Source organism: Myxocyprinus asiaticus, chromosome 23, assembly GCF_019703515.2.
Source record: "Myxocyprinus asiaticus isolate MX2 ecotype Aquarium Trade chromosome 23, UBuf_Myxa_2, whole genome shotgun sequence".
NCBI lineage: Eukaryota > Metazoa > Chordata > Actinopteri > Cypriniformes > Catostomidae > Myxocyprinus > Myxocyprinus asiaticus.
Genome location: NC_059366.1, coordinates 8,854,473 through 8,869,081, shown reverse-complemented (window position 1 = coordinate 8,869,081; position 14,609 = coordinate 8,854,473). Strand labels below are relative to the sequence as shown.

General features: G+C 41.4%; 1 protein-coding gene across 2 annotated transcripts in view; it reads right to left on the bottom strand.

Moving 5' to 3' along the window:
• LOC127413952 (homeobox protein Meis1-like) overlaps positions 1–14,609 on the bottom strand; it is a 79,707-nt gene that overhangs the window by 13,484 nt on the left and 51,614 nt on the right. For both annotated transcript variants that reach the window (XM_051651533.1, XM_051651534.1), the window contains exon 9: positions 8,242–8,318. In XM_051651533.1, the coding sequence (XP_051507493.1) occupies positions 8,242–8,318 (77 nt within the window). The remainder of the gene's footprint in view (positions 1–8,241; positions 8,319–14,609) is intronic.

Below are 14,609 nucleotides of genomic sequence, written 5' to 3'. Positions count from 1 at the left end.
GACAAACAACGTGTATTTAACTCTGCCTCAGCCAACGTCCTTCCTTTAAATATTTTATTACAGATTTCATCATGTAATGTATACTTGAACAGGCACATGATGAAAGTAGTTTGACAACGCTAAATCCGGCTGTAGCTCATTTCTTGGAATGTAAACGTACTAACAGAGTGAAAACCAGATTGTACTATAACCAAATTCAGAACAAAAGTGGCAACCGAATTGTCATTAAAACCACGTGGTGTAGAGAACTGAAATGAACAACTTAACATAGTGATGCTGTTCTCCTTTGGACACTGCTATATAATAAAACAAACCGAGGTAAGTGTTTTTAACTCATTCACAAATTTTTATACAAGTCCGTCTCTCTTTGTGGTAGTTGCTCCAACCAGCCCTGCAGTCGAGCGGCAACCCAGACAATATGGTCAAGAGACAGTGCACTGCTTAAAATCAGTTTAATAAGCATAAGCAAAATTAAATACATCTGCTAAAAAGTTTTCTAAAACATTTCTTGTCTGCAGTCGTGAGATGTCTAAGTGTTTCTATGGTTATCACTATCCATTGCAATTTCGAGAGTGACTCCTGTGTTTCGTACACAAACGGAACGATAATTCAGGGGATTCGCGCTTGCATTTAAATGTGGTTTTCACTCCCAATACTCTGCAGTGTGTATGTAGCCAGGGATTTCTTTGGATCTAATTCCCACAGACATTATGGGGGATTACCTGGCCCACTCTAGCACAGCAGAACAGCCTGTTTCCAAAGAAAACAGAGAAGACGTAAAGGGGGCTTTTGGGCAAGTCTCAAGCTTGGTCTATAATCCCTGCTGCATCAGCCCCCCCTCCAACAGAGGCTGGCCATTACTTCAGCAAACTCACCCCCGGTGCACCCCCACAAGCTCCACTCGCCAAACATAGTCAAAACCTTTCCATTAACAAAGCTGTGAAGTCCCCTTTAAAGCTGCTTTTAAAGAGTTGGGCCGCCGCCTGGGGGCTGAGGAACACATTTTATACACACAGTGAGAAAGAGCAAGGGGTGCAACGGCGATTGCAACGAGTCGCACGAGTGAAGAACACAGCCGGGAAATTGCAGGAAGACTACAGGCCAGAACACCTCCAGCCCGAGGCAAGAGGAGACCATTGCTGTGATCTACCTTTTTCAGCATTCAAACCCACCCCCGGAAACAAAGCTGAGTGCAACTGCTGAGAGGTGCTGGATGCGCTTCAGAGAGAGAGACATAAAGAGAGAGAAGGTTCCCGCTATTCTGGAGCTGGGGAGTATGAGGTCATTCTTGGCATGCCTGCTCTCCTTTGATTCCCCACCCAGTTCAGAGAGAGAAAGAGAGCAATAATACATCAGTGAGGGAGGGCACCATCACTTGCCCAATTCCTAAATACAACATTGGAAAGTTCTCCATGCTAGTATCTCTGAGGGCTTTTTCATGCAGCTTGATGCCGCAGGCCAGCGTTTGGGCCAGAGGGCACTGCCTTTCTGTCTAGGCAAACACACAAAGAAACAGCCACACAGTAGTAGGATGTCAACTGTCAGCTGTGTGTGAATGTGTGTGTGGGGGAGGGGGCACATTAGAGGGAAAATAACATCACTGCGGCAGGTTTAATAGGTCTCCACCTAGCTGTCACTGTGGTGGTCTCTGTAGAGCTCAAGCTGGTACTGCCAGCTCTGTTGCGTATACAAGGCCTCAGTGAGAAGAACACACTTACACAGAGTATCTGACTGGCATCACCAACCAGGAACTTACCCGAGTGAAAAAGGCTATTTTTACTTTAAATTCTGATGCTGTGTTAATTTGCATAACCAATTAACATAACCAAAGGACATAAATGAAAACCTAAGATTTGTGCTCTAACCAGTTTAGTCACTTTATTTATATTTTTTATTTTTTTACTTCCCATACAAAGAGGTATTGTGGCAGTACCACAATGGTATCAGATCATACACTTTACTATATACAGTACCATGGTACTGTTTGACTGCAATCATATAATGTATTTAATAGGTAATGTAAGGTATTTCAAAGAATACTATGGTGTTGGTAGTTTTATCAAAGGTATCGTTTTTATTGTAATACCATTCTACATTACACTTTTTACACACTTTTTTGCTACACTGTACATTATGTCCCAACCAGGCTTAATCAGAGACTTTTTAAATTGAGACATATCACTAGTATACCGTACTTATGAATGGGAGAAATAACGCTGGATATGGTGGAAATGTAAGAAAGGATATTCCGCCTTATATTTAATAGAGCTGGACCTGAAACAAAAATAGTGTTTTGTAGCCTAATCTGAGCTGAAGAAGCACAATTTATGACACCATATATATTTATATATGTGTGTGTGTTATTTGCTTATAATCTTGATCAACCATTTTTAAGATTTTCCATTAAAAGAGATAGGATCTGTACTTGTATCTATAGAAAATAGTATCCCGCAGGTTACCCAGAGATATTACAAACATGGACAATGATTATTGTCAGATTTTATTGCTGATTTTAAATTTGTTATGTGCTTGTAATCTTGAACAACTGTTTTGGAGATTTTGGTCTTTCCCGATTCAAACAGATAGGAGCTGCACTTGTATTCATAGGAAATAGTGTCCCGTAGGCTGCCTGGAGGCATTATAAACATGGCCGCAGAGTGATCTGACTTACCTTAAAGGGAACTGAGCGCAATGTTATTTTGGCCACACTGAAATTGAAAATACTGTTCAACGTGACACAATCCCAACCAATACAAACAGATGTGATGTTTAATACAGAATTGTGTACAGCAGGTTTTTGGACCAGTGAGATTTCACTGTTGGCTTTCAAGATGCTGCGGAAGCATAAACCAAGCGGCTGACAAAATGTCTTGTGTTCGGGGATTGTAAGGACAAAAACTTTAAATGAAAGATATTTTTTCATCGTATCACTCCTGGTTAGAATATGGTGTTATGAGGAAATCAACAAAGATAGTGCCATATATGTCATATTTTGCATGTAGTATAAATATATGAGATGTTACCCGCTCTTTTATGCTTATTTTTATGGATGTTACTGGCGAGGTGAAGTTCACTATGACTTTGCAATCAATGAAATGCTAAAAGCTCATTAGCTAATCAGTGGTTGGCTCGCTAATCAGTGGTCCAATCTGTTCCTAGATTTATAAACATAACCAATATGCACTAGTGCAGATCCACCCTCCGTCTGCCATGTGCACATTTCCCAACAAAAGAGAGGATAGAATAAGGAGAGAAATGAAGAAAAAATGGAAGCAGTGCCTGGGGCTCATTGTGATGTAAGACAGAGAGAAAGAAAGAGGAGGGGTGCACCCTTACAGACTCTGTACGAATGCACGCACACACACACACACACACACACACACACACACACACATACACACATACATATGCACATATCCTACGACAACATACTGCCAAAGAGCCAACCATGCACATATATCTCCACATAAAGAGACACATTTTCTCAAGGACAAAGAAACTATTTTAACTGTGCTGTTCTCGTTTACATGCGCACACATGACAAATGACTTCACATGACTAAACGCACACACATGCACATACACACACACAGAACCACTCCAACTTGTCTGCTGTTGACACAACACAGATAGAGATCAGGTCTGAGCAAGTGCTGAAATTCCAGTATGGCAGAATTGTTAGCAAACACTTGAGAACAGACTGAGCCCAACTGTGCAGAAAGGCAAACAATCCTTATATCCATCCAGCTTCATGGAGCTGAGCTCTCAACAATGTCACTATTTCTGCCTGATTTTGGGGGTATAGGCTGGGCTAGCATGCTTGGTGTCTCTCTGGTGTAAATATGTCTTTTGTTTGGCGGATTGACCCCAGGGTGTTTGTATTTTGTTGAAAGGCCATGGATATTCACACTAAAGCACCTTGACAGGAAGACTGTGTGAAGAGCGCTCCGGGACACAGGCTCTGACACATCTCACCCAGACATGTACACATCCTGTGGGCCACTTCTGCGCACACACATGTACACATATACATGCATGCACAATGACACTCACAGACATACACACTACAAACTATTCATCTAGAGTTATAGGTCTAAAAAACACCTACTCACATACAAAAATATACAGGAGATCGTACAATTTCCCCATTTGTAAGATTCCAGAGCTATAAAATTAAGGTGGATTGAGTATCTCAGATAATTTTGTTACTAACAGATTGATTGATTGATTGATTGATTGATTGACTTTTGATAGCAGACTTTGGTATCTTAACCAATCTGAGCACAGTTTGAGACATAGATGAGAACTCATATTCTCAAAACAAAAGTATCCATTTGCTCTCAATTGAATCTCATTGCTGTCTTGGAGAAACAATTGAATTGAAACTTCATAATTCTCATTTCTGACTTTACTTTCCTATGGTTAAAAATGTTGTGGATCACCTCTTCGAGATACCTACTGGGTCAGAGGTCACATTTTCCCTTAAGCTAGACAAACATTGCCAAATACTACACACGAAGAGCACACAGCAATCATCCAGAGCTTTTCTTGAACAAGTTTCAACTTCTCTTGACATGGGCGGGCTTGGCTGTCAGAGTACTGAAGCATGCCAGTCATCCAGTTCTCTCTCTCTCTCTCTCTCTCTCTCTCTCTCTCTCTCTCTCTCTCTCTCTCTCTCTCTCTCTCTCTCTCTCTCTCTCTCTCTTTCTCTCTTTATTGCTCTTGCGCAGAAACCTGATCCCGCGTGTGTGGACGCTATTTCTCTAAAGTAGCCCTGCCACACTTCACTCCATGCTTTTAAGACTTTCATAAAAGCTGCCTTATTGACAAAACAATCCATCCCTAAGGTTTAAACAGCATCTTTAAAGGGATTATGAAATTCCGCCAGGAAGGGAAGAACGGGCAACACATGAAATTCGATGACCCACCAATTGATTTTACATCACTGATCTTTATGGAGTGTTCTGAGAATGCTCGCTCTTATCGTCAAAGGCTAAACACTTTTGTCTTTTGCTTTGCCTCTTGCCTATTTCTTGCTCACTCATTTTCTTTCTTTGTTGAAGCTTAATTTCCATAGCTGTGACTGTGACTTTTATGTTAGCGCCTGAACAACTGACTGTATCGCCACATCAAAATGGATGTATATTGTGAAAGGCTAGAAACTTTTCTCTTTCTCTCTACCTCTGTCCTTTTGCTTGATCTTCCATTTTCTCTTGCTGAAGCTTCATTGCAATAAAAGTTTCACATTTGCATGTCAATGGTGGAACTACTGCCTGTACCGCCATATCATAATATGGTTGTACATCATCCCTATTGAAGCATCTGCCTCAAAAAATCTTGCAGTTGATCCACATCCCTTCCACAACACTACAAATGTTAACCGTGTCTTGGGCCATCTATATGTGCTTATGCATGTATTTTGTGTGTGTATGCATGTGTGTCTGTGCTCATATGTGTTGTAAGGGTGTCCACAAGAGTTTGACTAAGTGCACATCTACTCCAGATCCTTCGGATTTGATGATTCATTTTAGAACTAAACAATGCACCAGTATGCGTGCTGTTTGTTAACATGTGAACTCAGATCTTCCGAGGTCCCTTATATTATGTTAGCGCCAATAATTCATGAGTGATCCGCACCCCACGTGGCATTTAGCATTTTTTATTTAATCTTCAGCCTGCTGATTTTCGAATTCCTCATCAATAATGGACACGTACATGTGTGTTAACAAGTCAACGGGAGCAGCTTCTTAAGGAAGCTGTCATTTCAATTGATCTCTTGTTTAGCTCCATCTGTTTGCTGTTTGTCTGGCATCGTGTTCTAGTTTCCACATGTTCACCCTTGGGTCCATTCATCAGCGCCGTATTTGTTTGGAGATATGGCTAAATGATTTGAACTCTATTAAATCTATATGCTTTTGTGCTGTATTGAAATGCTAGAATTTAACCTTCAAATCTTGCTGTAGTTTGACAACATATGTTGTTGTTGGGAGCAGGTTGGATTGGCCTCTTGCTTTGTCTAGTCTGATAAATAGAATCACAGCTAGGGAAATTGCCTCTAAAAATCAGCAGGTCAGGAGGTAACATCACCAGGGGTTGCCATGGAGACATCCAATGGCAAGCTTCCTATTGAGCACAACATCAGGTCTATGAAACAACAGATACCACTCTCTAACCCCTAATGTGCTGAGTGTCTCTCTGTCTCTCGCTTCTTACACACTTTCCATGTCATCTTCAGCCTTTCACACATACTTGAACACACATACACACTGATGCACACGGTCTGGGAGAGGGCTGAGAGATCTCAGCATGCAGGGTTTAGCGGCTAATACCGCTTAGATTGACCACCCCTGGCTCGGCGCTTACACATTCGCCTAGACACACAATATTTTTCCAGCATCCACACAAACACTCCAGCAGCATGACAATTCTTCCATCACAAGCCAAACGCTGCTACAAAACAAGTGGGCTCGACAGCCAGAGAGCTGGTTTAGGACAGGACCGTGTGTGAAGTAATTGCCTGTGTGTTCTGCGCTAACTAATATGGCTGAAAGAATTGATCTCCTATGGGTTGTTGTGAGGTTACAGATAATATATATATGATAACCCCGACAAGATTCCCTTGTGTCCGTCAGTCTGCGTCGCACTGATAGGCCACTTTTGTAAATTAATCCTCATTCTTAGTCATTCATTGTCTCCAAGGTACCAAATTGAACAATGGTAAGGATTATGTTGTCAGAAATTACATTTTATGTAATGGGCTTTAATACATCTCTCATCTCGCATCTCTCTGTCTCTCTCTCTCATGGCCTCTGTATGTATGTATCCAGATATGGTTTGTTAATAGGATTGGAATACTCATAATAGTGCTACGTGCTTTCGAAAGACATATACAGTACGAGTGTGATACTCAGGAATAGGCAGCACTGTTCTCAATCAAATAAATTCATAGCAGGAAGATCTCGGGATTCATTATATCAGGCATCTCATCCAATCACAATACAGGACCGCTTTATAAGCCTGCTTAGCTGCCTCTCATTGTTCACGTACTTCCGTGTTTTCAACCCCACCCCTTCCCATCTCTACCAGTTTAGGTCCCGTCCTGGGAAGGGGTAAGCTCCGCTCCCCTGCCATCATCGCCTCCGGCAAGATCTGACGGTTCACCATTAATACCAATAATCTTGAGTCTTTCTGATAGAAATGTGTGAACATAGGTAAGAATGGTTTTACAAATAGTGTACATAGAAAGTCATTCGGCTTGTTTCATGAATGAGGTCCATATGAAACAATAGTATTTCCTTATTCTAAGATAAAAGTCACATTTAGTAGTTAACGTACAGAGGACACTTAAATTAAAATCATCTAGTTGATGTTGCTTTCCTCTTGTCTTTTGCATTATGGCCATTACATTTTCAAAAAAGTGCCTAAAAGTATTCAGCTTATGTTACTTTTTAACTAGTAATTAGTAGTTTGGTATTTAGTCCTTTCTATCATAATGCATTTTGAAAGTAACCCTCCCATCTCTGTTTGCTAATGTAGGCAGCGTCTACATCAAGGCCTGGTTTATTCAGAAGAATGGATTAGGGCATATAATCAGAGCTTTAGATATATTAATCTCTGACACTTAGAGAACAAGAGCAGAGAGAGTTTGTGAGGGCCTGTCAAGGTTGTTAAGAAGAAATATGTGGCAAAGTTTTTTTCTTTGTATTCCAAAATTAAACGTTCCTGTCTGCTCCAGTTTCACCTCCCCACTCCCTATCTCAGGCCCTGCATTAGACTTGGCTAATAACAGTAAGTATGTGCTGATAGCCATCTATGATAACATACGCACCCTCGCAAAGGATTGTTCAAACTTTACGGAACTTTTAACGGTGGGAGTGGCGAAATCAATAGCTGGGTAGGTGGAGACAAAGAGTCCCATGTCACAGAGAGTGAGCGCAGGGTGGATGGGGTTTCAATAGAGGATTCAGAGAGGAGCTGCTCTCCCAGGGATTCATATTTGAACAAGCAAAAAAAAAAAAAAGCAAAAAAAAAAGGGAAAAACGTCGGAAACATCCTGGCGGCAATATCTCTTTGGGTGAATTGATTTAAAGGGAGATGAGACGATAAGTGGAAGATGGATGGGAGGGGCGGGAACGATTTGTGTGTGTGGGGGGGGGGGTGGTATTCATTCAAATCATTAGGAGCCGCTTGCCAAGGGCGAAGCTATTGATTACATGTAAACACAAAAGTACAATTGACTTACCAGTTGTTCACTTGTAGTATAGTGAGCCCGGTGTCTTGTGCCAGTTGCTTTTTCTGTTCTTCTGAAGGGTAGGGGTGCTGATGAAAGAGAGAAAAAACAATGGGAAATGATATGAAAAATACTGTAAATAAATCAATTAATGAGTTCATTTGTTAGCGAGAGAAATGTCTGAGGTAAAGGAGGGAGACGCTGCTTGCACATTTGTGAAGAAAAGTGGCAAAGCAGCTGTTAATTAGTGTGAAAAAGTGAGGTGTGTCTCTGTCTTAGAGTCATTAATGGAATATGAAATTGTGTAATTAATGGCAGCAAAAAAGGCAGGCCAATTATAAAGTTAAGTGAAGTGTGGGAACAGAAACAGTAATTAGAGTGCTGTGCCATACAACCCCACTGAAATGTATTCTAGTCATCTTGCTGCCGTGAATGCCTGATGGAGGTTAGATATCTAATGCCTGCCTAACAAGGAATACAGACCACAAATCTGATATATACTGTACCTCTTCTTTGTTCAATCGCTCAAAGATAACCCACATTCTCAAGGATTAGCAAGATAGCTAGAACATGGATGATACTAAAACAGTTTGAACAGTCTTTAATGTGGCCGATTCACAAGTGAAGATGTGAACTTGTTTTAAGCTGATCCAGCTGTTTCAATAAAGTTGAGGTGAGATTTGCTTGATTTATTTTAGCATTTGAGAGAAGTACAAAGCTTGCTATCTTAAAATCTATTCAATGTGCTGTTCATGAAAAAGTTAAGACAGCCTATGTTGAGGCCCCTGCTGAGCCTGTAAGATGGAAGGAACAGTGCACAAAGATGTTTTTGTGTACACCACATTTATACCTAGAGACAGAGAAAGAACCCAGTGCATGGCCTCATGGCACAGCAATAACACCTCACCCATGTCTGTGTTATAATATTTTCAGATTATGATTCCTCAACACTATAAAAATGGACAGGTAAAGGCCCAGGTATACTTCGTCTTTGCGTGTTCTGGATTGGCTCATGCCTGGTCGACTGCGTTGCCTTTGTGAGTAAACTCTTCTGGCCGCGAGTGAATATGAACGCGTTTGATGCATGCCCACTACAACATCTCTGTGATACTCTTTTAGTGGAGTCAATGGCTGGTGTATGTGCTGACGATGCGCACAAGCGATAACCGTGACCACGAGTCGAGAAAATCTGGCCAGCACGGTCAGGCAGCTCGGACTGGTTTATGATGAAATTTATGTCACGCATACCGTGCGTGGAGCGATCCGCAACGTGGATGCACGAAGTATACTTTGGCCTTTAGTGTGCTGTTTGGCTCACTGTGCTAGCAGATCCAGGCCTTCTAAGCCCATTACTGAAAGTGCAGCCTGCCAGGGATTAAAACAGGCATGGGCTTTATCTGGGCCTTGGTGTGTACATCGACCAATGTGAGAATAGATCGCTGTTCAACAGGGTAGTTAGGAAAACTCAAAGTTAGGAAAAACGATGGCAAACTACAGTGACCGCAATGTACCAGTTCCCCGCTAGCGTCTCCAGACCAAACCAAGTCAACAATCTTGACACCGCAAAATAGTTACTGAGTCATGTTTTCATCAAGGAAAGGATTTAGTTTATACTTTATCTATGCGATCAAGTGTAGAAAAAGAAGAGGTCATCAATTATTATTTTGATTAACCCTTTGAGAGGTATAATGAGAACAAGGCTTCCAAACAAACAAACAGAAATGTAGAATGTAGTTGGTGCCACGGGTTGTCTGCTCATTTTTTTTTTTTAGCAATAATAAATTGGAACGTCTTTCATGCTGCTGAATGCATGTTTATTTACTGGTACTGCCAGTGAAAGTGAGCTGTTTTCCTATCGCTCTATGTCATTTTCATGTGATCCAATTGTAGGTAATTGGAACAAACTGTGGATAATTTCATACAGAATGTTATAATTGCAGTGTCGCCTCTAGCCACTTCTGATTAGATTTTTGGATTTTCTTGTTTTTTGTTTTTTTTTGCCTTATTGTTTGTTTCCAGTGTCCAAGGCCTTGTCTATATCGGGACACTTGGGTAATTTTATCAAATCACGACGATGGGGTTTGTAAGAAGGGCTGAAAATGTGAGAACAACATTCCAAAGTCTCTTGCTGTCATCTGATCAGTGATAATCCTTTGATAGGAGGGCTTTGAGTATCAAAAATATAAATGGCAACTATAAACAGAATATCAGCTTAATTCAAATTGCTTCAATGTCATAACTTGCTATGCCTGATGTGCATGTGTTCTGCATTTCTAAAGTTTACACTAATATGTATGTGTATACACTTTGTAATTTTATTTATTTTTTCTCTCCTCCTTATGTCCTGTTTAAAGTATGTCTGAGGTTGCTGGGAGGATTCACAGAGTAAGAATTTCATTGTACTGTGTAACACTGTTTCTTGTACATATGACAATAAACTCTTAACTTGTAGTTCATCAAATCTTCCCAACTTCACAAATGGACAGGACAGAAAAAAATATGGCATCAGTTGAGGCATATTGGCTAGTCGGCCCTACAGTAAAAAACATTTCTGTTCAAGAGGATCAGAAGCCATGTGACTTTGCAAGGGGAAGTCCGTGCTAAAGGCTATGTGACAACACAAACACAGCCTGTTCTGCTGCGGATCTACAAAGAGCAACAAGTGGTATGCAGTTCATAGATTTGTTTTTTTCTTTAAGATGAATTTCTTTGACTGGGATTCTGTTATTTGATGTCAACTTAATTGTGAAAATATATAATTACATGGAATATTTGATTTAGCATTTAACATTACATAACAAAAGAAAAAAAAAACATTATTAAGAATGATATCAAATGTATTTTATCCATTTTATAAAAATCACAGCTGGGACAAGTTTACTTTTTTCTTGCCTTAGATAGGTGGGTCATATTATCTTTGAACATGTCAAACATAGGCTATATTTAAACATGGTACAATTCAAAAGTAAACAACTTTTACACAACTATGTTTTACTCAACTTGTGTTCTGATAATATAAATTGTAATGAAAACAAAACATATTTGCATTAAATTATATAAAAAAAAAAAAAATAAAAATAGAAGCATTTCACTTATGAATACCACTATATATTTGCTAGATTTTTTTTTTTCCTTAAAAAATGGAGTACACATACAAATAATAGTGTGTTGCTCGAGGGGTCCTTTGACCTAGAGTGGCATGATGTTTTGATCCTATAGTATGATCTCCCTTTTGATACGAGTGGTCCCAGTTTCAAAACCCTTCCAGGTATACAGCTTTTTAATAAACTAAGCAAAATCACTACTACGCATCAGTGGATGTAAGAAATGGCTGAGCAGTTGATTCCATATTATGCAATTCAAATGAATCAGAGATAAGAGCACGGAGCACTACAGAAGCGGAGCGCACGTCTGTATATTGTATGCGGGGGTGTGTGGTCTCATGCCGCTCTCGAATAAGCCCAGCTTCTGCAACTGACAATAGAAAAGCAGAATAAACTTGATTTTTTTTTTTTTTTTTAACAAGTACACTCACTAAATGGAGACATAATGTGTGAAGTAGATCAAACCAAAAATGCATCAGAGCTTACAAGAAATGGAATGGATTGACAAACAAGCATTTTATTTAATTTTTTAGAAGGCCGTTCGGGCCCAATATAACCCCTGGTCATACCACTAGAACACTAACTGGTCCAAACTTGTAAAGGTCTTAAGGGAAACTAGGGGAGACATTCCTAAAAATAACAGCTCTTTAGAATTAAAATATTAAATATTGTAAAAGAGCATTGAGCATTAAATGAAAAATGCATTGTACTAGCTTAGCTTTTAAGAAAGAGGTGGGAGGAAGGTTTTCAACTAAGGCAACTTGTTAGACAACTTTACCAAACAAAATGTTACAACAATGCACAATGGGGTGGAGAAAATGAGCAGTCGAGTTTCATCTTAACCGTCAACTAATCCTATCCTAACTGCTCATTAAACCCTAGAAACCCCATACAAAGGCATGTTCTGTGATTGACAGGTGCCTCCAACTCGTGGGCATTCAGCAGTACCCAAACAGGATTCCTGTACAAACACCAACTGGTTTGAGCTTTTCCAACCACAGCATTGTACGTGCCTCACCTTTGTTGTCATAACGACCTTCAGGTAGCCACACCTGTATTTGAGCAGAATGGGGCAGCAGGGACTGAGGCCCCATTAACACTTGTCATATATGGATAATAACCCTGTGATGAGGAGGAGGGCAAGGCCGGGCCGTGATGGAGCACAGCCGGCGCTGAATCAGCTGATCAGCGGGAGAGTGAGATAAAGGGCAGCTGGAGATGCAGGTTCGAGAGAGAGATGCATGTGGCAGCACTGCATGTTGGTTTATGTTGGTTTTAAGTTCATTTATATCATTAAACTTTATGTCGACTGTTCAGCAGGTTCCCGCTTCCTCCTTGCCTGTCCCTTATCTGTTACAGTGGTGCCGAAACCTGGGAGGGAGGAGGGATGTACTGTCACGTTGTCCTTGCTACTACCATCTGCCAGGGGAGCAGCCACGGCCATCTGCCTGGGGACGGAAGGATCGCTGCCAGCTGCCGAGAGCTGGAGGAACCGCAGCCGTCTACCAAGAAGGGGAGGAGTGGTTCCATCCACCAGGGGTCGGAGGACTCGCTGCTGTCCACCGGTGGAGGAGCGAGCTGGCATCCGCCAGAGGGTGGAGAAGTTCTCTCTCTCCTCTCTCTCTCTCTGTGTCTCCACTTGCCCTTTCCTTCTCCCCATGCCTTCCCTCATCTCTCCCCCAGGTTTTCAGGAGGCGGGGTGGACCACCGGCTGACAGAACGGTCGAAAGGGCAGCGTCTCCCTTCCAGAGATGGGGGGAGTTAGTCAGACCGGTGGCATTCCAGACTGAATCGGGAGTGTGTGGGAGGAGTGTGACAAGGAGGAGGGTGTGGCCGGGCCATGATGGAGCACGGCCGGCGCTGAATCAGCTGATCAGCAGGAAAGCGAGATAAAGGGCAGCTGGAGCCGCCGTTTCGAGAGAGAGAGAGATGCACGCGGCCATGCTGCATGTTTGTTTATGTTGGTTTTAAGTTAATTTAAATTAAACTTTACGCTGACTGTTCAGCCGGTTCCCGCCTCCTCCTTATCCTGGGTTTTGGCACCAGTGTAACAGATAAGGGACGGGCAAGGAGGAGGCGGGAACCAGCTTAACAGTCAACATAAATTTTAATGATATAAATGAAATTAAAACCAACATAAACAAACATTGTTTGCCACGTGCGTCTCTCACTCTCAAACTGGCATCTCCAGCTGCCCTTTATCTCGCTCTCCCACTCCATCACGGCCCGGCCACACCCTCCTCCTCGTCACAACCCTTATATGATTTATCCACATTACATTAACAGCTGCCCAAACAAAAGTGTCTGTTAGCCAGAAACTTGATATGCGTTGTGCTTTTCCCACGTTTTCAGCGTTCACAGCAGGTGCTACAGAAATTCTGTGTATGTGAATTCATGGAGCTTGATTTTAGATAATTATTGTTGTTGACTTTGACCTTTATGCATGCTAGTTTCATTCATTTTTAGGCATGCCTGTCCATTTTCTTTGCAGTTTCTTTACAAATTGCTTTGTTGCAAAAATATTGTCCATATTTGGTTTGAATACTATTCATTGACCAGCAAAGCAAGCAGGACTTGTTGTTTGTGCTCTAACTATGCATGTCGGTAGCATGCTTCCTCAAACAGGCTAGAGTTTATGTTGGAGATGAGTAAAGATTATGTATATAGCTTGAAGGAAGAGATGCATAGCCAGCTTTGGGAATGGAGAAGAGGTACTAGACTACTCAAGTCGATAACAGCCCTCATTAGCCCTCGATTACACATACTCTGCAGGGTACTCTGATGCCTGCTCTCAACCTGGTTCCCTTAACTGCTTGCACTTCTATTACATTTCTGCAACCCCTCCTTCCCTGCATCTCTAAATACTCTTCCGCTCTTCCTATTGCAACTGTCTGCCCACACATTATTTCCATGCCAGCTGATGTATGACACCAAAGTGTTCATAAAGTGATGAAGTTGATGTGTTAGGAAAGTGTTTTTTTTTTTTTCTGAGAGAGTATTTTAAATGTCTTGGCAGCAGTACTGGGTGTGAATTATTTTCTCAGTGTCTCGTGATGCTTTAGCAAGAGAGCAATAACATTGCTGGAAAAACAGATGGAAAATCTCAATACATCCTCCCTGTTTCCCTTCGCCTTATCTTAATGATATGTTCTGTCCAAATATACTGCTCCTTTCATCAGAATTCCCAGCCTCTTCAGCACTGATGGATGCCAAGCCAACGATGTCCTCCCTGTGCTCAATTCGCAATCATGTATCTTATATCTGTGTGTGTATGTG